This window comes from Heteronotia binoei, chromosome 9 (genome assembly GCF_032191835.1).
Source record: "Heteronotia binoei isolate CCM8104 ecotype False Entrance Well chromosome 9, APGP_CSIRO_Hbin_v1, whole genome shotgun sequence".
In the NCBI taxonomy this organism is placed as follows: Eukaryota; Metazoa; Chordata; class Lepidosauria; order Squamata; family Gekkonidae; genus Heteronotia; species Heteronotia binoei.
This window is the reverse complement of record NC_083231.1, coordinates 3,859,080-3,881,578: the sequence shown is the minus strand read 5'-3', so window position 1 is coordinate 3,881,578 and position 22,499 is coordinate 3,859,080. Positions and strand designations below refer to the sequence as shown.

The window sequence follows — 22,499 nt, the reverse complement described above, 5'->3', positions numbered from 1 at the left end:
GGATTGGGACCAGGACTTGGCTTTATAGGATTTTGAGGATGCAGATACTCTCAGGTTTCTGGAGGCCTTCAAGCCCTTATCAGTCTCCTGTAAGACAGTATCTGTGGTGGCATGGAAAAGGCTGGAGCTGTTGAACAAGAGGTCATCTATGGTGGACTTGGTATCTTGTGTAAGGGATGTGGAGCAAAGCCAAGAGTGTTTACGAAGAGCTACTACAAAGAGTTTTGGTAAAGATTATGTTCCACAGTGTTCCCCTGTTGTTTGGATACTAGCATGCCCTCTTTCTGGATTTTTGGGATTTTTGTCTCGGGCGTCCTCAGGGAGAGAAGGGAAGAATCTCAGATAGTTGTTCCCACAGCACATACTGGTAGTAGGCAAGGCAAACAAGATAGGTGGCATTTTTGACACCTAGTGCCCCAGTGGAGTAGAACTTCCTGACAAAGGCATCAAGCTTCTTCCCTTCTCTGTCCATAGAAGTGGATGATGCTTGCCTGCCCTTGGAAGAAGACGTAACTGAGTGAGTTGGGTTTTGGATGGCAGAATATGAATCCCGCCCCTGCTTCTGGGAGCGCAATCACAGTAGAGGTGTCTTTCTGCACGATATCAGACACCAGGTCTGTGACTTCTGGCTGCAGTTGAACTACAGAAAGTCCCAGCATGGTAACCATCCTCCTGATTAGGTCTCCTTAAGATTTTAAGTCCTCCGAAAGGGAAATAGGAAGATCTCCTACTGGTGTGGGAGGAGCTGGAGCACCTGGGGTCGGTTCTGAGGAGATGAATTAGCGTCACCCTGGCCAGAGCGGTCGAGTTCTGAAGGTGGTGATGGAGGAGGGAGGAGGCTTGGCTGGCGGGGTTGGATGTTTATTTATTTATTTCTGAGGATTTATATTCCGCCCTTTCCCCAAATGGGCTCAGGGCGGATTCCAACATATCAGACAGTTAAAACCAATAGTTAAACTGCTACAATCAATAGATAATCAATTAGACAATTAAACAATTAAACAAGAAGAGCATTATTAAAAGTTAAAACAGTTAGACCGGTATAGCAGCGCCTGCCTCACGGCCTCACTAGATCTCTTTAACTCAGTCTCTTCGGGGTATTTTACTTTGTTATTTGATGGAAATAGAATTCTCTTCGTAGGGGACCACAGCAGCTTTGTAGTTTTTCCCAAAAATATAGGCTCTCAAGAACTTTAACTCAAACCACAGATTTATTATAACACAAAGTCTTAAACTGGGGATATGGGAGATATTTACACGGGGTAACACGTTGCTCAGTTGTTTCAGGCTTTACAATCACTTTTTCTTCTTGAGTCTCTCAGTTACACCGTTCACAGTTTCCCTATAACTCACTCTCCACCTCTAGCAAAGGTCTGGCCTCTTGGGAATGATGTGCCAAGTCTCACCCCTCGACTGGAGCCACTACTGCCAGTCCTTCTGGTGTCTCAGACCCACATCCGCTCCCTCAACCACCTCACTAGATCTTCAGAGTTGTCTATAGGTGTCTGTGACCGTTCAGGTCTTGACTGACTCACACACACACAGCCCTCTTGGCTGGTTTTGTCGAGCTTGCAGCCTCTGGAAGTCTTTCCCGTCACTGTCTCAAGCTCCTTCACAGGATCAGCTGACCCACTCAGTCTCTGTCAGGCCCCAACACTGACAGACTTCTGACAGGCACCAACTGATTGAATGACTGCCTCAGCAGATTCTGTCACTCAACCACTTTCCCTCCCTGAGAGCTCCGGGCACTTTGCCCCCACCCTCGTCACCTGACGCAGGCCCTGTGCGTCTTCAGTTTCTGGTTAACCCTAGCTTTCCGTCACAACCGGTAACAGCGTGGGTAGTGTGGACACTTAAATTCACAGCCTGGTGTCCAAAGATGCCAACTCTATTGGCCCGATTTCCCTGGTCCAGATGGTAGTCAGTTTTGGAGGCCAGTTAGATGGTATAGCAAGATAAGGATGCCCACCCCAGCCAAAGGCCTGGCAGAACAGCTCCGTTTTACAGGCCCTCCGGAAAGGCAACAGATCTGAGAGGGCCCGACCCTCTATAGGGAGCCGATTCCACCAGGTCGAGGCCGGGGCCAAAAAAGCCCTGGCCCTGGTTGAGGCAAGGCGAGCGTCCCCTGGGCCAGGGATGGTCAAAGGTCAAAAGGTGTTGAGTGGCTGATTGTAACGGCCTCTGGGGCTAATATGGGAAGAGATGGTCCCTCAGGTATGCTGTATCAGTCCCACTTGGTGTGTCTCACAGGAGGCCAGTGGTAGCAGCCATACAGATATTGGTATTGTCTCTGGTCCCATGGATGAAGTCTACGGGGAGACAGCCAGTGGATGGGAAACGCACATCCGGAATCTCTGGATATCAAGGTCGGTACAGCTCTGGTGGCAGCTGGATCAGAGGAGTCACTGGGCTAGGAGGGAGTCTTGAACTGCTGAGTTCTGAGCCAGTGAGCCAGCTTCACTAGTCAACGCTGATCCTGACTATCAGGAGCTATGTTGGGTAAGGTCTATGTCATCTCCTTCTGTAGCAGTGAGGTTGACAGTATGCTCAGTCTGCGTCCCTCTTGGGGAGTTCACCCAATGGGTCAGAGTTTGAAGTATTTGAGCAGGTACCAAGGTGGAAACAGTCGGGTCTGGTAAGTGAGGTGTTACTTGGAACAACGAGCCAACAGAGGGGACCAATGGGTGCTTCTTTTTAGTATTCCTGCTCTTTTCACTATGAAGCTTGTTATGTTTGTCTTTCTTCCGCTTCTTAGCAGGGGAAGGCAAGGAAGACTGCAAGGTCGACAGGGACCTTTTCGATGTCGAGGCGCAACAGTCCCCAAAGCAGATGCAGCTTTTCATCCAGGTGCCAATGGAGTTGACTTTGATGACATTAATAGGTGGGGAGATGCTACTACTGACGCCAGGGTGCCCGTTGGAGCCAATTTCCCTCCCATGGACTGCAAGGTAATGACCAATTCTAGTAGGGCCATACAAAGGAAGGTGGGCTGCATGGTTTTTTGGGTTTGTTTCCCAAACTTTAGGCAGTGAGGGCAGGTATCTGCCTGGTGACCCTCTCCCAAACAGAGCAGGCAAAACAAGTGTCCATCTGTGGGTGCTTAAATTTGCTCCCGTGGCAGGAACAGCGCACCCCCACATAAGTCAAGGGCCTAGCGGTGTGTGTGTGTGGGGGGGGGGGGGGGAAGAGTTGAAAAACTTGGAGAGCCTAACCTAACTTCACTAGAACACCTAACTACAAAGAATAACTATAACACTATAATTGTTTTTAAGGAGCTAAGACAAAGATAAGAAGAATACACTGACTGGAGCAGTGGAGAAACACGTCCTCTCATGCATGCAGGCAGAAGAGATCTGGTGAGATACTGGTGCCCTCCTCTGGGCATGTGCAGAGCAGTTCCCAAGCATGCCCAGAGGAGGGCGCAAAAATCCTCACCTAGAGCTTTAGAATCCCCATCTGAGTTGGCACAGGTGTCGTCTATCTCCAACAGTGTAAAGCACAGAGACCACCAAGAAGATGAATCCTGTCTTCAAAACTGTACAAGTAATATTTTTTGTGCTGCAGTATCCAGTTCTGTCCAGATATGAGGGGGAGGGGAGAAAAGTCAGACGGGGCCATGACAGGTGGGAGAGAGAGATGAGGGGCCAAAGGTGTGTGGGGGGATGGCCAAGGTGCCCAAAGGCTGACAAAGACCACAACTATTTGAGGGAAGAGCCCCTCTTGAAATGAAACAAACAGCGGACCAAACTGTAACATTCACAAACTCATATTTTTAATGCAGACATTAGTGGGATTATAGAATCAAGATTACTTACATCTCTTTTGTACCAGCATGAAATGCAGAATTAATATAAATACACAATCAGCATTGCACATTTTCCACACAAAAATTTAGTTACTGCTGTGAATTGAACTTCTACATGGACTACATTCTGGTGAATCCTGAAGTACTCACATTTAAGGGAATTTTGTCTTACTAAGTTCAAGCATTATAAATCAGGTTCTTCATCTAAACCCGGTTGTAGGTTGAATTGCTTACATGTATGGTATTCCCAACACAGTGCATTACACTTTAATTTTACAAAAATAAACTTTTGATAACTATTTTCCCATATTCTAGTTCCCATCTGAAACTGGTTTGTATATACGTGAGAGAATGAGACTTAAGGTGCTTTAGATAGCTTTTGTTTTTTAATTTCTAAAATATGTCTCACAACCATTTGCAAGAGTGACTGTCCAGCGTGCTTTTCTTTGGCTTCATTCCACTTGCTTCTTCATAGCACATTGTCATCTGTACACGAGGGAAACAAAACGGTGGTAGTGGCTTTTGGTTACTGTCAAAACTACACTAATTCATTTCTACTTGAAATTATTGGTTTGCAACAAGAAACAATTAAAACGAGAATTAATTAAAAATCCGGCTCATTGCATTTGTTACGGGCCTAGAAGTCATGGAGACAGAGCCCCCTGGGGCATGCCGGTCTAGCAAAGGGCCCTGGGCTGAGGGCTCCCTTACTGAAACAGTGAGTCTGGACAAATGGACAAATACAGCCAGTGCATATGAGAAGTTGTGGCAAATGCAGCATTTCCCCCCCTGCAGGATGCTAGAAAAGCAGTGCCTTTTTCTTTAGCTCATTCCGTTTCCAAAGTGCAAGCCGGTCAAACTGTTCAATGCTCATTTTGAAGACTTCCTGGAACTCTTCAGGGGACAAGTGCCGCTTGAAAAATAAAGCACAAAAGCAACATAAAAACTGTGTCCTGGCAGGATAACTTTAACATGCACAGAAGTAAAGAATTGAAACAGATTCCCCTCTGAGTTTGGAAATCATTAAAACCATCATGCATAAGATGTTCAATATAAAAGGGATTCACTATTGGGAATTAATTCCGCTGCTCAAAGACATGATGAGGAGTAGTTTAATTCATTTTCATAAAAAACAGTTGCTGGTGTGTAGTCTGCAAGTCCCCACGGTACTTTCCACAAACATGACTCTACTTTCACAGTTCTTGGCCACTGTTGCAAGCGTGTGAGGCATTCAGCGACTACACAGCTGCTGCTATGAGATTACTCCAGAGTTGTTATATGAACATATGAAGCTGCCTTATACTGAATCAGACCTCTCTGGGTCTGTCAAAGTCAGTATTGTCTACTCAGACTGGCAGTGGCTCTCCAAGGTCTCAAGCTGAGGTTTTTCATGCCTACTTTTTTTAGTTGGAGATGCTGGGGATTGAACCTGGGACCTTCTGCTTACGAAGCAGATGCTCTACCACTGAGCCACTGTCCCTCCCTTTCAGGCGAGATTGTGGAGAGACCCTAGAATCTGTGTTCTCCCAATGAATCCCCCAGCTGCTGCAGGACAGAGAGAAGCCAGGATGGTCCAGGTGGGAAAAGGAGGGAGAATGAGAGAGAGTGGAGAGCAACAATGCGTGGAAGAGAGGGGGATGGGGGCTCATTAGCACTTGGGCAGGATCATCAGATTCAAATGGCAATTCTAGGCACAAAGGGAGTCACCAAATGCAACTCACTACTGAGGACTGTCAAGAACCACACAGATGCAAAATCCGATTTAAAGGGAAAGCACTAATATTTGTATTTATTTACCACAATTTCCGTCTTATTACCAGAATTTTATACCCCAAATTTCCCCTCAATTTTCCTTCTGCCCACTAATTTTTTTCTTTTAGGTTTTTTTTCCTTTTTGAAAACAGTTATTGAGAAACTTTAAATCCTTATATAACCTAGCAATATTAATATTGGGTGGGCTGCAAAAAACAAACAAACATGCAGCTAAAAAGCACCCTTCATAATCAATGGGGTCAGTAACTAAAAAGCACAGGAAGATAAATACCATACGCAGAGCACTATTATGCTAAGGATTTAACCAGCAAAAACTTTAAAATAACAAAGAGACAAAGACATGCAGTGATGGCAGTTCCTCAAAACTAGAGCTCTGGTGGCATCTGTACTAAAAATCCCAGCAGTTTCCACTGGATTTCAGCACAGTGCAGAGACTTGGGAATGCCCTTTGCCAGTCTGGTCAATCATAAATACGTGAATAACCTGAGTGACAGGGCATTTCAGCATCAAAACTATGCACTGCTACCATGTCAAATGTGCAAAAAATATTGGGATTTGTGGTTTCCGGGGTATCAGATGTCCTAATATGGGAGATGTCCCTTATGTCCCAAGGGTGTCTCTGGCCCCTTGCCATCCGAGGGCCCCTGCTGTGCCAGAGAGCAGGATTGGTTTCCAGAGAGGGAGGTGGGCAGGCCTCCCCAGGGCCACAGCTGCTACTTGGTGTGTTTCGGGGCCAGGGAAGCTGCAGCCCAGCAAAAGTGATGGGCTTCAAGGGGGCTCCATTCCCTCTTCATGATGTCACTGGGGACTTGATGTGGTCTGAGGTTTGGAATGGAAAATAATTGCTGCTATCTGAGCCTATGCTGATGGGGGGATTTTGCCCATTAATAACAATAATTGGAGCTGAACAGTTTTAAAATTAAAAGCAGATGCCATTCTTACTTCCAGCTTGGTTCGATCCACATCCTTTGGCAGTTTTACACGAACTCTGTTTGTTACAATAAGTGTTTCATAGGAGTAGACCTGTTATAGCAAAAAAAGAAAAGCATTATGTCTAAGAAAATCATGCTGTGAGACTTCCTTTAAGCAAGGGTACATACTTGTATCTATATTTGAGGTACTACTTTCACATGGACTAAAGAAGGAAAGAGGAATATACTGAACCTTGCTAGAAAGGGCTGGTTCTCAACATCTTCCAGAGTGGCCAGCAGAATCCCTTACCTTGTATTCTGTAAAAAAAGAAGAAGAAAACCCAGAGGAATAATTAATGCAGTAATATAGACCGTTCTGTGGTTTACCTAATCACATTCTGAGACCTGGTTTCAACATGACTTTCCACATCTAAATTCTGCCTAAACCTTTTTCTCTGTGGTATTACTCCCGGAGGAAACTGCACTATTCCATCAGGGAGAAAATTCAGTTCCACATAAAATCCAAGTTTCTGCCTGAAATTTAGCAAAGCAAACCCACCTAGTTAATCAACTTTTCTGTTCCTGTTCCTTTGGGGGGGGGGGGGGGGTTGTCCTGTTCCACATATTTTTTGCTCCACCTAATTGCCAGTTTGATACTACATTGCTTTATGCCTGGCATAAAAACTAGCAGTTTAAATCAGGAGGGGGGAAGGGGGAGACATGGCAGACATAAAGCAATGCAATATCAAACCAACCACCAGAGGGACCAAAACATGCAGAACAGAAACCAGCCCCCTTGCCCTGCCCTCCCCCCGCAACAGGAACGCACAAGGGAGGAAGATGAGACTGTGTGTGTGGCGGGGTGGGGTGGTGGGGAGGAAGCCCAGGGGTTGTACAAGGGCCACAGTTCAGATAGATTCATCAACAAGGGCAGGGATCAAACAGTTTAAACGTTTTTGCTCAAACCTGAGGCTGCTCTCTCCTCTCTCTTTCTCTCTCTCTGCATACAAGAAAATTACCTTAGACATTTCCCCTCCTGATCTGCATTATGGGGGGGAAATGGAACATTCTCCTAGTGACTGTAACCTTCCTGGAGTATATTGTTTCCACAATAATGAAACAGTGCCCGTTAAAATGTGCCCTCTAATTTCCTATTGAAATGTAATGTTGATAAAATGATGACTCAGGTTGTCGACCCAAATTCTGCCTGACAAGTTCATCAAGGTTTCGTTGAAAATGGTCACCCCCCCCCCCTGTGGTTTCCACCTGAGGCATAGAGAATGATCTCACCCCCCCCCCCCCCCGCTGTAGCCGCCCTGAGAACCTCCACAGTGCTTTGATGTTTTTTTAAAAGGCTCTGCTCCCACTGCCTTATAACTCGGTAACCAAGGGGGGGATGGAGGCTTAATTTCCTTAAGAAACAAAAACAGAATTCTGATAAAATGTCAATTGTCTGTTTTTTTAAAGGCCTGATCCCACACACACACACCGCTCAAAAAGTGTCTTTAGCCTCTGAAGTTGTGAATGGAATAGGAGTGAGAGCCTGGAGGCAAAACCCGGAGGACTCACAGCCCGGAGTCAGGGCAGCAACAGGTGCCTTGAGGGATGGGAGGGAGCCCAGACACAAGGTACGGGGGCACAAGGGGAACACGGAGAGAAATGGGGAGCCCGTAAAAGTGGAGACTGGAAAGAGAGGACAGGAGGGATGCGTCTGTCCCAAACACTCACTACACACACATCTGTTTAACCAATTCCCACTGGACCCATCCGGATGGGCTAGAGGTCCCCCACCTCAGCAACTGTCATGGAACCCATTTGACTGTCTTATGTTCCTAAATGAATGGGGTACTTTTTCAATGCTAAAATCTAATGGTATAAGAGCAATACAGTTTGGTGCCAAAAGGCAGGACAGTGTTTGGAAAGGTCCCAAAAGATCAGCTGTTGCTGGCCACATTCATGGTAACAGCATGCATGTCAGTCATGTGAATCCAGGCGGATAAAAATCTTGTAACTATAGCATTGAAAGGTTTATGTACGGATTCTTTGTAATAATTATAACGCTTGATTTATACAGTATTATCACAGCTAAGAGGCCACTCCTCCCCAAGAAAATTCACAGTCCATGCTGTTATGATGTATTTTACCTCTCCTTCCCCAATTAGAATCCTGGTCCGTGTCATATTGTGCCAAATTTGCCCCCTAGAACAGAAATAAAATGTGTCTGTAAAAAGCGAGCACAAGGCAACAGGGACACATTCCATCAACTGTAGCAGGCAATCTAAACCATTAAAGCAGAGGACAGCAGAGGTTCTACAAGCAGGCCCCGCTTGGGTGTTCTCAGTGCCTGGATGAGGAGGTGATGCTAGGAGGAAGGTTTTGATTTCTTAGGCTCAGGATGGGCACAAATTTATGAACCAAAATTTGTCACGAACCTGACCTGGTTCATGAGACTTGGTTCATGCAAACACATTGTTCACAAACCACCGTGTTTTTTTGTGGAGGTTCACGGGAGTGGTTTGTGTGGCAGGTATGCTGATGCCAGTGTGACTTGCAAAAGCTATTTAAAGGAGTGTAATCCAAACTCACTTCCGAGTTTACTTCCTGCTGGGACTTCACTTGCATACAGCACAGTTAGCTAAAGCCATTTAAAGGGAACACTCCCTTTAAAAGGCTTTTGCATGATATTGTTTTGGAAAGGCAAGAGGTGGCTATCTGGAAAGAGGAAGAGGGTATCCAGGATGCTGAGAAGGAGGTGGAGAGGTCGTGAGGGGAGATGAGCTCTGCAGAGAAAGTGGGGCACCTCTGGGAGCTCACGTTTGAAATTGTGGAGAGGAGGCGAATGGTGGATCATTTGCTTTGGGGCTTGGACACTCTGGAGCAGGGACTGAGAGTGGTAGAGGCAGAGCAGGCTAGGGAAGGAGTGCACCTTTTCATGCAGGGGGGGGGGGGAGTCAGTAGAGGAAGGCCAGAGGCAGGAGGCCATGGTTCAAAAAGGAAACGAGATTCCCAATCAGTTGGAAGGAATCCTGAGGATCTGGTCAATGGGGCCACCCAGGGGTGCACCCAAAGTGTTATTTTGTTTGGTGGCAGGAGGCACAGAAGCAGAAAAAGGGGGGAAACTGGGAAAAAGAGAAGGAGAGTTCCAAACTGGGTCAGGGAGCCGCTGCCAGCAGAAAGGAGGGAGGGAAGCTCCATGAACTCGAACCAATTTGCAAAGCAGAGGTGGGGTTCGTCCTGGTTCATGGGACCTCACAAACTACAAACTAGGATGAACCTCCATTTCCCCCAGTATGTGCCCATCCCTATGTTAGGCACTGGAGAACTTTCCAGAGCAAGCTGAAGCTGTACTTGCCTTGAAAGGGACCCCGGCTGCAGGTGCTTCTTGGCAAAGAGGTGGCAGATTCACCCCTAAGGAACAGTAATGTAAACGCGTGGGAAATTACTGGGGGGAGAAAAGGAGAGTAGGGCAGTAAATGAGACCCACTGAAGAAGACGAGTGGGCCAAGCATGTTGATGGTAAAAGTCACTCCGCCAAGATGGGCCAACTGATGTGCTGAGCACTAAATGCCAACGCAGGCACAGGGGGGCATTTCAGAAAACTGGGGGTGGAAGAGGAGAAGCAGTAGGGCACAGTTTAGAGGGAGTCGCAAAAGCTGGTTTTGAGACAGAGCCGCTTTGTGGGCAAAGGTGTGCTTGAGGCATGCCCAGCTTCCCAGAACGGGGTGGGAGAGGGACGGCCCGAAAGACCAGGTTGTCCCACCTGGCTGCTATCAGGAGATCTTTCCAGGGCGGAAACCCAAGGCTTCGTTGCTGGTGCGCAGCACAATCTGCAGAGCATGACGTCTTCGCTCTATTGAGTTTGCTGGCATTTTTCCACCCGCAGAGCTCCCTGATTACTGCTCATATTTGACTATTCTTCACTATAGGCGTGCCTTTACCTTGGCCTAACCATCTCGAGTTCTGCAAGAGACCACACTCCGATAGAGGAGGCAGCTGTGGCAAAGACACCCTGTGTCACGTGACTGTTGATGGCAAGCTATGTATTCTTGGCTGGCAGCAGTTTGTTTTAATTCTTATCTTAACTGTTTTAATATATATGTTTTAACTATGTTATTTATATGCTGTTATCTGCCTTGAGCCCACTTGTGGGAAGGGTGGATTGGATATTGGATTTATATCCCGCCCTATACTCTGAATCTCAGAGCCTCAGAGTGGTCACAATCTCCTTTACCTTCCCCCTGCCACACACAACAGGCACCCTGTGAGGTGGGTGGGGCTGAGAGGGCTCTCACAGCAGCTGCCCTTTCAAGGACAACTCTGCAAGAGCTATGGCTGGCTCAAGGCCATCTCAGCAGGTGCAAGTGGTGGAGTGGGGAATCAAACCCGGTTCCCCCACATAAGACTCCATGCACTTAACCACTACACCAGACTGGCTGGAATATAAATTAGCTGGAATAAATAAATACATACAATCATTTTTCTGAGCCTAGAAATCTTTTGTTTCTTCCTTTGCTCCAAAACATAGATCCTATGATGGAGATACTCCCTCTTTTATTAGAATAGCAGACCTTTCACTCTTTTGGCAGTGGAAGTCTATGCATCTGTGCTAGAATTTCAAAGGGGGTCTAGCAGAATTTTCTGATCTGCCTAAAACGAATCAGAAGCAGTGGGGGAGGGGGAGGGGGCACTGCAGGCCCCACTCAAGAGCAGAGCCCTTCGGCACGGCCATTCCACGGAACCCAACAGGGAGCCGGGAGAGGCTGCTGGAGATTGATGTAAGGAACCTGAAGCCTTCAAGAAAGCTGGGAGTGGAAAAACGTCAAATTTGGGGCCATTCTCCTTTTCAGACTGGACCAAGTATAATATGATGGTTGCTGTCATCAGTGGGGAAAGAGAGGCCCAGCCTACGCTGACAATTGTCTATGCACTGGACATTTGTGTGAAAAAGAATGCACACGGGTCTAATCATTTCTGCCTGTTCTCCTCACGTGTAAAATGTGTACACATCTTCTGTCAGCTGCACTCTTTAGAAAGCGTATTGTGAAATCAGTCCCAATTGCTGCCTTGGTTCCCCTCTGTGAGTGACGGACTCTGAGCACTGGGGGGATTTTGATCCAGCCTCACTGCAATGGCAGACTCTGGAAGAGGCCACTTCGCGGAGGGATCTCCTCTGCCTCTGTCCAGCATTCACTTGGTCCATGCCCCAGGGGCCTGGCTGACTGACACTGTGCTGCCCCTCCACCCAGCTGAGCTTCCGGAATGGTTCTGGGTGGCACCCCATGATGCTTTGGAGGGGCCTGCTGGAGCCCATGGGCAGCCCATCATGGGGACCTTGCCAAGGTAGAGGAGGGGCACTGGCTGGGACAGGGCGCCCTACTTGCTTCTGGACCAAAAAGAATTCTTTCTCCACGAATGCCTTGTTTCACTTTCTTCCCAGCACAGCTTGACAGCTAACCCTGAGAAGGGAGCTGCCATTTCTTTATGGCTGATCACAACACAATTCTGGTTCTGTGCCTCTTTCCTGACGAAAAGGAAAGACCCTCCTGGTTCCATCAGTGAGAAGGAAGAAACTGGGGGCAGGAAGGAAGCTGCTTGTAGGGGTAACATTTGAGAGGACAACGAGGATAAATTAAAGTTGGGGTAAATCAATCATGGATGAATCAAAGATTCGAGGGGGTGTAAGGCTTCCATAGCAGCTCTTTAATTGGGAGTGCAAGTGCAAGTTCAGGGATGCCCAAAACTTTATCAAATTTCAGTTTCTGTTCTCTGCTGCTCCCCCACACAAACATGTGTGATCGACTTAAGCAGAAATCCTTTCGTCTCATAACGCAGTCCCTTGACCAGACCAATCTGAAGATTCATTTTCCTTCCATATATTAAGCTACTTTTAAAAAGTTTCTTTGTTGAATCTCCATTGAAATCAGGAAGTTTAATGAACTAAAATGATCAAAATTAGTTTTTACAAATCATGCAATACCCGTATTTTGGAGGCATCCACTCATTTAACTTGATTCTAAAGTGGGTGAGGCATATGTGTAATGTGGATTTATTAACATTTATGAGTCATTTCTACAATGCGAATGAAATCTCTGCCAAACTTCCATTTTCTGAATTTGGAAATCTAAGTGTTGGCATGTCATAATTCTTGACATTCACAATTCAAAGTCCCTTCCCTGCTTTACTTTCCATTCCATTGCTGCTAAAGGCAATGACGATGACTAGGCAGACAGGCAGGCAGCTCTCAGGGCAGGTGAAAGAAAGAATCCCTCCCTCCCTCTGCCTCATAAGAACATAAGAGAAGCCATGTTGGATCAGGCTAATAGCCCATCCAGCCCAACGCTCTTGCCAGACAGTGGCCAAAACACAACAACAAAACCCCAGGTGCCATCAGGAGGTCCACTAGCGGGGGCAGGACTGTTGCCCCCCCCCCAGCATCAATAATAAAGAGCATCCCTGCCTCAGACAGAGAGTTCCATCTATACCCTGTGGTTAATAGCCACTGATGGACCTCTGTTCCATGTTTATCCAATCCCCTCTTGAAGCCATCTACGCATGGAGCCACCTTCCGTGGCACTGAATTAATGAGTTAATAAGAACATAAGAGAAGCCATGTTGGATCAGACCAATGGCCCCTCCACTGCCTCCCCAAGCACTTTATTTCATCCAGGGAAATGCAGTCCTCAGGGTATCGGACATTAAGATACTTTGCCAAACAGCATTGTTTGCCCATCTTCAGTATTAACATGAGTTCAGAGGGATTCTTCATTCATCTTTATCGCTTACATTTTTGCTACCAAAAACCAGGACTCTGATTTTCAGTTGTCCTGCCCCCCACCCCCCCGGACTTCCGTCAGCAAGAAGCACAGAGGGCAACATGCTCCATTAGACTGACCCAGCCCAGCATGGCTCACAATGTTTTCAGGTCTACCTACATGGTGTAATCCGTTCTTGCCATAGTCGGGAAGAGAGGCAGATTTGGAATATGGAAATCCTGAAAGAGGCAGAGAAGAAACGTTTGTAAGGTGCCGCTGCCTAAGATACACACCAAATGGAGAAGCCACAATCAGGGGCTCAGCTTTATCAAAATGCATCACTTTCGACAAACACACAAGTTCAAACATGCACTCCAATTGTAGATACAATGAAGCCCATTTTATTTTATTCATTATTGCAACAGTTTCTTCATCCATTTAACTGGGGATGGAAGCCGCCAGCAATAAATACGTTGCGTTTCTGCAGATGTCTGGGTTTTCGGCTCCCCTCCAGCCCGGCTGGGGGAAGGGGAGGGGGAGCTTGCCTGGTCCAAAGGCTTCTCTCAGCAACTGCAAACCTGAGCAGCAGAGTCACACACCGTCACTGTACAGTGGGGCTTGGAGACACACGGATTAGACCGGCCCTGCTGCCCCCCTCCCTGCTCAGGATGCTGCCTACAAGATTCTGGTAGCGGAGTTGACAATTGTTGTGGGGATCTGATGGAGTCTGACAGAGCCATTGTGGGTAAATCCCAAAAGATTCTGAAATGAAACACTGCCCTGGATAAATTCCAAACCACTGCTTCACACACAACACCTGCAGCAGATTCTGTGGCACAACCAACCACTAGACAGACAAATCTTTCTTTCTTTCTTTCTTTCTTTCTTTCTTTCTTTCTTTCTTTCTTTCTTTCTTTCTTTCTTTCTTTCTTTCTTTCTTTCTTTCTTTCTTTCTAAGAAAGAAGAGGAGAACTGGCAGATTTTGGTCTCCCAGCCAATCTCCAAGGACATTCTCCTTCCAGCCAGTGTTGGCCTCCTGTTGTGTTGTGTTGTGTTGCCTGGCCTCTCGGCCAAAATGGATTATGCTTATTGGCCTGAACACCGAATTCTGAGACTGGTCCGCAAACCTAAATTGCCACCACAATATAAACAAATCTGTAAAATGTCCCAATGGGAAATGATGTTATTTTGATCCCCAAATGCCCAACTATCACTGGCAGATCCCAGAGGCTGAGCCAGAGAGGAGAGGCTCTGAGGACACAAAGCCACTTGCCAACTCCAGTGGAGTGTGGGACTTCTGGGCTGTGACTGTCAGCATGCAGCGTCTTCTCCAGTGCAGAGGAAAGATGACTGTCCCATCTTGAAGCACAGCAAACAGTGCTAGAAAGTGTAGTGATGCTCTGCCTGTTGCAGAACAGCAACAGGGGATGGGAGGGCCACTGGCACTGAACATGAAATCAATGCAGACAGAAATGTGTGCGAGAGAGAGAGGGAGGGAAGTGTCCCTCTTCTCGACAGCGAGCCAGGAGTCAGGGTGGAAAGGAACAGATGAAAGAAGCCACAAGGTCCCTTCTGTGACTTGCTAAAGCACCAAGTGGAGCCCTCCCTTCCTCAGAACGATCTGCCTTCGACTAGAAACAAGTTGAGGCTCTGCCAAGACATGCCAGGATAATGTATCCTTCTTGTCATAATCAGAGGCAGCAGCGAGCCCAGGAGAGTCATGTGCCCAGACTGCTTGCGGCAGCAGCAGACAAAGCACCCCTCCCTCTCGAGGCCATCAGAGAAAAGAGTTCAGCAGGCAAATGAAACTTAGCACATTCAGCCAATTTGCTCAAAATGCATTTTCTACTGGAGCAGTTTCCTCCCTCTAGTTGCTGTAGACTCAAATGGAGGAAGGGGAAAACCATCAAATACTAAATGGGGTTGGGATGGTTTGAGAGCCTCATATGGGCTAGAATGGACACAATCCTACCCTAAAATGACTCCGACCACGTGTGGCCAATGAGGACTTCTACATGGCCATAAAAAGGTAAAGGAAAGGTCCCCTGTGCAAGCACCAGTCATTTCTGACTCTTGGGTGACATCACATCATGATGTTTTCTTAACAGACTTTTTTTACGGGGTGGTTTGCCATTGCCTACACTTCCCCCCCAGCAAGCTGGGTACTCATTTTACTGACTTCAGAAGGATGGAAGGCTGAGTCAACCTTGAGCTGGCTACCTGAACCCAGCTTCTGCCAGGATTGAACCCAGGTTGTGAGCAGAAAGCTCAGACTGCACTTCTGCAGTCCTCCTGGCAATCTGTAGAGGCTGGGGCTGTAAACGTTTCACTGGCTATTATTATTATTATTATTATTACTTTACATTTATATCCCACCCTCTCCGCAAGCGGACTCAGGGCGGCTTACAACATCATAAAAACAATCAATTCAATAAAACATATAAAACCATAATTTACTTATCAATTTTAAAACTATTAGCGCTGTCTTAGTCCAATCTAGGCGGTATTGACTACTGACTATGATCGCCAGCATTCTGTAGGATGTCCCGTGGCAGCCCATTTTCAATCAACCACAAAAGCCTGTTTAAACAGTTCAGTCTTACAGGCCCTGCGGAACGCCGACAAATCCCGCAGGGCCCTTATAGCTTCTGGGAGGGTGTTCCAAAGTTCTGGTGCTGCCACCGAAAAAGCCCTGGATCTCGTTATGCATAACTTGGCTTCTTTTGTTGTTAGTCTGGAGGGGCTGGCCAGAAATGGAAAGGGCTGTGGTGTCAGAGGAAAAAGGCAAGAGCGGCCAGCTGAAGTCTGGCTGCTGGGCTCTCCCTGGGCAAAGTCCTGCCTCTTCCAGCAGCAGCAAGTCACAAAGCCCCACACGGAGCAACTCCCTTCTCACTGAGGCCACCCCAGGTACCCCACCCACGACTGCTCTGTTCTTCCTACCCCATCCACACCACTCGACTCAGCTCACTTTGCAGGCCATCACAGCCCACCAGCAGCAGGCCAGGCGCTGCCCGAAAGCCCCAGCTCAGGCGGAAGGCGAGGGCTGCAGGTCAGACCATTCCTGCAACAGGAGCTACTTCTGGTGTTTTAGAACAGGTCCCCTTCTTGACACAGCCAACAAAGAAGGGCTTTTTTGTTTTAAGATTCCTTCTAAAATCTTTTCCCGCAGATGGGAATGTAATGTAAACCCGTTTCCCTCACAGCAAGTGGCCGATGCCTGGGCTGCTTCAGAACTGGAAAAGGCCTAGATAGGGGAGGACTAGATTGCCTCCCCCCTTCCTCCCCTGCTGTGGACCAGATCAGGATCTCCAGCCTGCACAGCATTTTTAAAGGGCTGATTTCAGCTTTAAAATGGTGTCTGCATTCTTGGGCTGGATCTGTGGCTGCCATAAAGCCTAATTTGGCTGCAAGACAACTATCATGGGAATCTGGATGATGTCTTAGATTGTTAATAAGAAGGTGGACTGAAGGTACTCTGGGACAAATATGAATTCTTTAAACCCGGGGTTCAGCCAGAGGTATTATTCTTGCTACTCGTCAGACAGAAAGCAATCCTTCAAACACTAACACCAGAGAACATGTGCAGTCCCTTTTTGGGACTGCTTAACTATTATGGTAAATTCCTAAAAATCTTTCTACTGCATTGGGACCCTTTTATGAACTGCTACAAGCAAAGGGACAAATATTTAAGGAGTAATTGACCTCAACTGCACTGGCTCATGCTTTTTGAGGACTCTTTTCCTTTGCAGCTGGCCTGTGATGTTTTGCCATATGGAGAGAGTTTTTCCCAAACAAAGGAAACAATGGCTTTTGTTTCCTGAATACTACTGAAAGGGATTTGCTACTAAATGGGATGTCAAGCCCTGAGCATTATTTTTGCTGTCATAAACTTTCATAATCTGTACAGCAGAGGCATTCCCTGTTTGGCAGTGACATATTTGCAATGAGGGGTGGTTTTACTATCATTGCTATAATATTCGATACCAAAAAGGAATCCTGTCTGGCACACTGGCGGGACTTCCACGCCTTCCTAGCCACAAATTTCATATCAACCAAAAGTCTGGCTATGAAATGTTTCACAATCTCATCAACAAACTGGGCACAAACTGGAAAGATGTGTCTGAGGCCAAACCACGAACCTCACCATGAACCCAACGGGGGGGGGGGCGTCATTCTTGAACTGGTGTGTGGCCCTGCGGTCCCTTTCCATGGGGCTTGCAGACAGCCTCCTGCTCCCTGACACTCCACTGTTTTGCGGCTTTCATAGGGGACAGAAGACAGGGTTAAACCCTTGCATTCTGCTCTATCCACAAACTGCTTTAAAAGTTCATGGAAGTTTGTGACAGCAAATCGATCATCAACTTCAGTTCACGAATCACAAACGGCAGAATTCATAATTAATTCTGTTTCGTGGTTCGGGCCATGCCCATCCCATATCATTACTGGTTCTATCTACCAAGAGAGAAAGTGCCCAGGACAATGTCCTTTCTCTTGCGAGAAGCACAATCCCGGATGGAACAGTAGTTGCACCCCCCCCCCCGCCCCAGTCTGCATTCAATCCTTTTTGCACTGCAGAGATTGGAACTCTCTGGACATCAAGGTGGCACTTTAAGTCTCAGAGGTTTTCAACATACACCTGAAATCTACTTCTAAAATATGTTGGGAGATTCAAATTCTCAATTTTGCCTGGTTTTATCCTAATTTTTAATGTGAGGAGAGTAACTAGCAGTATTTCTATATACATGTGGAATTTGGTTTTGAATTTCTGGACCAGAAGATTTGGTCAGAATGCGCCGAAGGTCTATTGTCTTAATGGAATTATTCTTTGCAATCCTTAATAACAGGAAAATGTATCCTGCAGCTGTGCTTTGTGGTTGAGGATACTTTTAATAAAATAACATTCAAAAAAGAAATTCCAGATCCAGCGGCTATTCCGATGTCAATATATGTGTATCAGCTTGGGAAAAAACAAAATGGGAACGTTTTCTCACTACGCATTAATTTTACCTCCAGCAATTTTGTTTTTAATTGGGGCAAGGATATTCACAGCCTAAAGAACCTTGGGGAGGGTCGGTGGCTCAGTGGTAGAGCATCTGCTTGGTAAGCAGGAGGTCCCAGGCTCAATCTCTGGCATCTCCAAAAAGGGTCCAGGCAAGTAGGTGTGAAAATCATCAGCTTGAGACCCTGGAGAGCCTCTGCCAGTCTGAGAAGACAATACTGACTGACGGACCAAGGGTCTGATTCAGTATAAGGCAACTTCATATGTTCATATGTTCCAGTCAGAGACAGGGATGTGATTTGGCAGCAGAGTTCCATCCTGTTCTGCTGGGACGAGGGAACTAGGGCTTACGTGGGTAGCTGCTGTTGCCATTCTGGGGCAACTGTTGAAGCTCTCGGTCAGTTCCTGGGCTTTGTGGGAGTGACTGAGTATCCAGGCCAGGTGAGTTGGTTCTGGCACTGATGTCTCCTTTCAGCCAACTGGACTTTATCTAAGAAGAAGAAATATAAGCATTAAACACTGGCTGTTTTCCTACAAATTCATACAGGTAGGAATTCTGCATGTGACTCATCATAAAAAAAGAGAATTTTAGCACTGATTTGTTTGAAGCTTGTTTGACTGGAATGCTGGGGACGATAGTCAGCACAGGGACAGAAATAATGTTCATAACACCTGGCTGAAGGGCAGCTGTGGGCCAGCCAGGGGGAAGCAAAAAGAAGTGACACATCCTGCCTGGAGACTTGTGATGTGGGAGTAGCAAGACAGGGCCTGCTAAGTGCTCAAGGTTGACAAGGAGGGTAAAAGCATGAAGGCAAGGGTTGGAAGGGCCTGAAAAGGCTTCCTCAAAGCCTCAAACAAGTCATTACGCAAATCCTCCTAATGATTAGGATAAAAATCTCCCTTCTTTGCCAGGCTCATTAGGAGGAGTCTATATCCAGAGTGGCGCTTCCTTACTATGAATTCCTCATTTGTCCAACAAGCAGGCTGTAGGATCTCTGAGACTTTAGTTGAGTTCCTCCTCAGAAGGCCAGTGGTTGGGAAGGTCTTCGAATGCTTTCTCAGTCTGCTACATTCTTGGCTATGGGCGTTTTCGCACAGGGCTTACCCCAGAGCGACGTCCCTCTTCACCGCGCAGCGTCTGCGTGGATTTCGCACCAACTGCTCCGCAGAGCCGCGAAGAGCCGTGGCTTTTGCGTCACAAATGTAAACTGTTTTTTGGCGGTTTACATTTGCGACGCAAAAGCCGCGGCACTTCACAGCTCTTCCTGGTTCCGCGGAGCAGCTGGTGCGAAATCCGCGCAGACGCTGCACGGTGAAGAGGGACGTCGCTCCGGGGTAAGCCCTGTGCAAAAACGCCCTAAGGCTCCCCTGAAGGAGATCTGTAAGATGGTCATGGAGATGTTTATAAGCATTATTTGACTGCAGCCCTTCTTTTTGGAATGAGAGGCTTGCTAAAATTTGCTGGCTGCTGCTTCTTTTTTCCATACCATTCCCTGAAGAGGCTGATTGAGAGGACTGCTGTCAGATAATGCCTGTAAACACCTCCATGACCATCTTCCCAATCTCCTTCTGGGAAGACTTAGCCAAGAATGTAGCAGAATGAAACATGGTATACTGTCGTGGGAATTGTTTGTCAGCCTGTAGGTATGGGCTTAGGTTGATTTTAATCTTTCTTAGAGGGCAAGACTCAGAGTGTGTGTGTGTGTGCTTGCCCAGAAGTCATGTTTGACTTCTGGCAACCCCTACTGGGGGCTTGGGTGTTTAGAGAGGGGGCTTTGCTTGCCAGGCTCGGTCCTGATGAGCTCCTGAGCTCTGAGGAGATGGTGCTCGCCTGGCCTATCCAGGTTAGGTCAAGACTCCGAATGTATTGATGGACAATGTTAGCTTGGCTCTTTGACAATTGGGAGTAGAGTTCCACAAGGGACTGTCATGGCCTCCATGGCTAAATAAAGCCTCTGGGAGAGCCCATCCAGAGTTTGGGAGCACAGTGCTGCCAATACACAGAGGACAGACCAAATCTAGGGAGCAGAAGTACTGAAGTCTGGGGGCAGTTCGGGGCTGGATGGGGGTGAATAAACTGACATGTCATCATCTGAGGGTTGGAAATGGAGCTGATGCAGAAGCAGGTGTGATGCCTGTGCAGAGCAGGGCATGAACTGAAGCAGGTACACAGTCTGGGGTACACCTGGCTGCCCAGAGAGACAGGAGGTGGAAGAAGCAGACAGGGACGCCTTCTTCCAACTTGAGCTGCTTTTTCAGTTGTTGCTCTTTCTAAGAGACCCATTACTTAGAACAGGGGTGGCCAAACTGTGGCTCAGGAGCCACATGTGGCTCTTTCACACATATTGTGTGGCTCATATGCCCAACGACATGGTTCTCTAACAGAGAATAATCTGAGGGGTTACAGAAAGCCTTCAAAGGTTACCTTGCTGCTGTCTGGATCAGAGTTCCCACTGCTGCCATCTGCTTTTCTCAAGGCTGCAAGAGAAAAAGAAGGTCTAAAAACCCAGTGTAATAGACCCATGAGGCTACACACACACGCATGCACACAGACACTCCCCCCGCCCCCAGGATTATCGAATGCCACCTCTGGCAGCAAGTGATGGCATGAACACGCCAGGCAGGTACACCACAGCAGACCCCCTCTTTCAAACAGCAGCAGGAAGCTCGTTTGATCTGCTCAGGCCTAACAAGGAGATGTTTGCTGCTAATAAACTATAGTCAGAAGGACATTTGCCATTTTGCAGCAGAAATGAGCCTGGCCCTTGACCCTGCTTGTGGCAGGCAGTTCCACGTTGCTGCTCCTTCCTCAGGTCAATTATTCCTGCTTGCTGCTCACAGGAGCCAGTTAGCTGGAGATGGGTGACATTTTAGAGCTGATTGCTAATGTGAATGGACAAATGCTTGTGTCCTGTTTCCTCCTTCCCCCTGTAGGTGCAGCTGTTGTAGCCAGATGTGGCCGCAGGTGTCCCCAAGACTCCAAGAGGGTCTCAGGTGCACTTCTGTCCCCCTGGCCAAGGCACCCACCCAAGGACCAAAAAACAGAGCTCATGCAAACTCGCCCAACACTCCACAAGCATCAAGGTCATACATTCAAGCCATGGCTTCAATCCTAATCCCATGTCAGCTGTACACATATTGGGCAGCCTCACCTCATAGCCTGATGAATTGCTGGTATTTCATTCATAAACCATTTTTATCCCAGGGGGACACAATGGGCGTTTTCGCACTGACCTTAATCAGCAGCGACGCCCCTCTTCACCGCGCAGGATCTGCGCGGATTTCACACCAATTGCCGCGGAGCACCCGGAAGAGCCGCAAAGTCCCGCGGCTTTTGCGGCGCAAATGGAAACTGGTTTTTGGCGGTTTCCATTTGCGCCGCAAAAGCCGCAGGACTTTGCGGCTCTTCCGGGTGCTCCGCGGCAATTGGTGTGAAATCCGTGCAGATCCTGCGCGGTGAAGAGGGACGTCGCTGCCGATTAAGGTCAGTGCGAAAACGCCCAATGTCACTTACATCATTGTCCTCTCTCCCAGTTTATCCTCACAACCACCCTGTGATGTAGGCTAGGCTGAGAGTCAGCGAGTGGCCCACGGCTTCTGTGGCAGGGGGGGAACCTGGGCCTTCCAGATCCTAGCCCGACACTCTAACCACGACACCACACTGTCTTCATGTGAAGACCTTCCCCTGGGCAGCCAGTGCCACAAGGGGCTCCAGGAGAAACAGAAGCACTGCAGCATTATTCCCAAGGGCTTGCGCTACACACACACCTCACAAAAACACTCGTCAGATACACTGAACATTCGGTGCATCCAGAATTCTGAAGGGCAGCCAGGCTTTCACGCGGCTCTGCATGCATGCCATCAACATGAGACACACACAGCAGAAGTGTAACACATGTGCCTGCACTTTTATGTATTCCATTTTGCAGAAGGGGAACATGGAGGACCAAGGCCAGGCAGGGAAACAACTCCTTGAACTCCCGTTTTGCAGGTGGAAAACAAACTCTTAAATACAAAAAGAAGCATCCCCCTGCTCTGCAGGTGTTCTGTGCATAGAGCAACCTGGGGTTTTTCCTGGGAATAAAAATGTCTAATAAATCCATCTCTCAATAATTGTCTCTCTCCACTATAACCTTAAGCAAAGTTGTGGGCTTGCAGGGGTTCATTACATTAAGGCTGGGGAAGAATTAAAAGGCCACCAAGCGGCCTCAGTATCGCAGGGACCAGCAAGACTGTGTGGAGTGGCCCTTGGACTTGGA

General features: G+C 47.6%; 1 protein-coding gene across 1 annotated transcript in view; it reads right to left on the bottom strand.

The window, feature by feature from the left end:
* Nucleotides 1–3,750: 3,750 nt before the first annotated feature.
* Nucleotides 3,751–22,499, bottom strand: part of ABLIM2 (actin binding LIM protein family member 2) — a 62,205-nt gene continuing 43,456 nt past the window's right edge. Inside the window, exons 11-17 of the mRNA XM_060246163.1 lie at nt 20,666–20,718; nt 18,592–18,730; nt 13,422–13,480; nt 8,634–8,688; nt 6,743–6,807; nt 6,521–6,601; nt 3,751–4,718 (exon numbers count right to left, since the gene is read on the bottom strand). Of these exons, the coding sequence (XP_060102146.1) occupies nt 6,764–6,807; nt 8,634–8,688; nt 13,422–13,480; nt 18,592–18,730; nt 20,666–20,718 (350 nt within the window). The 3' untranslated portion in view covers nt 3,751–4,718; nt 6,521–6,601; nt 6,743–6,763. The remainder of the gene's footprint in view (nt 4,719–6,520; nt 6,602–6,742; nt 6,808–8,633; nt 8,689–13,421; nt 13,481–18,591; nt 18,731–20,665; nt 20,719–22,499) is intronic.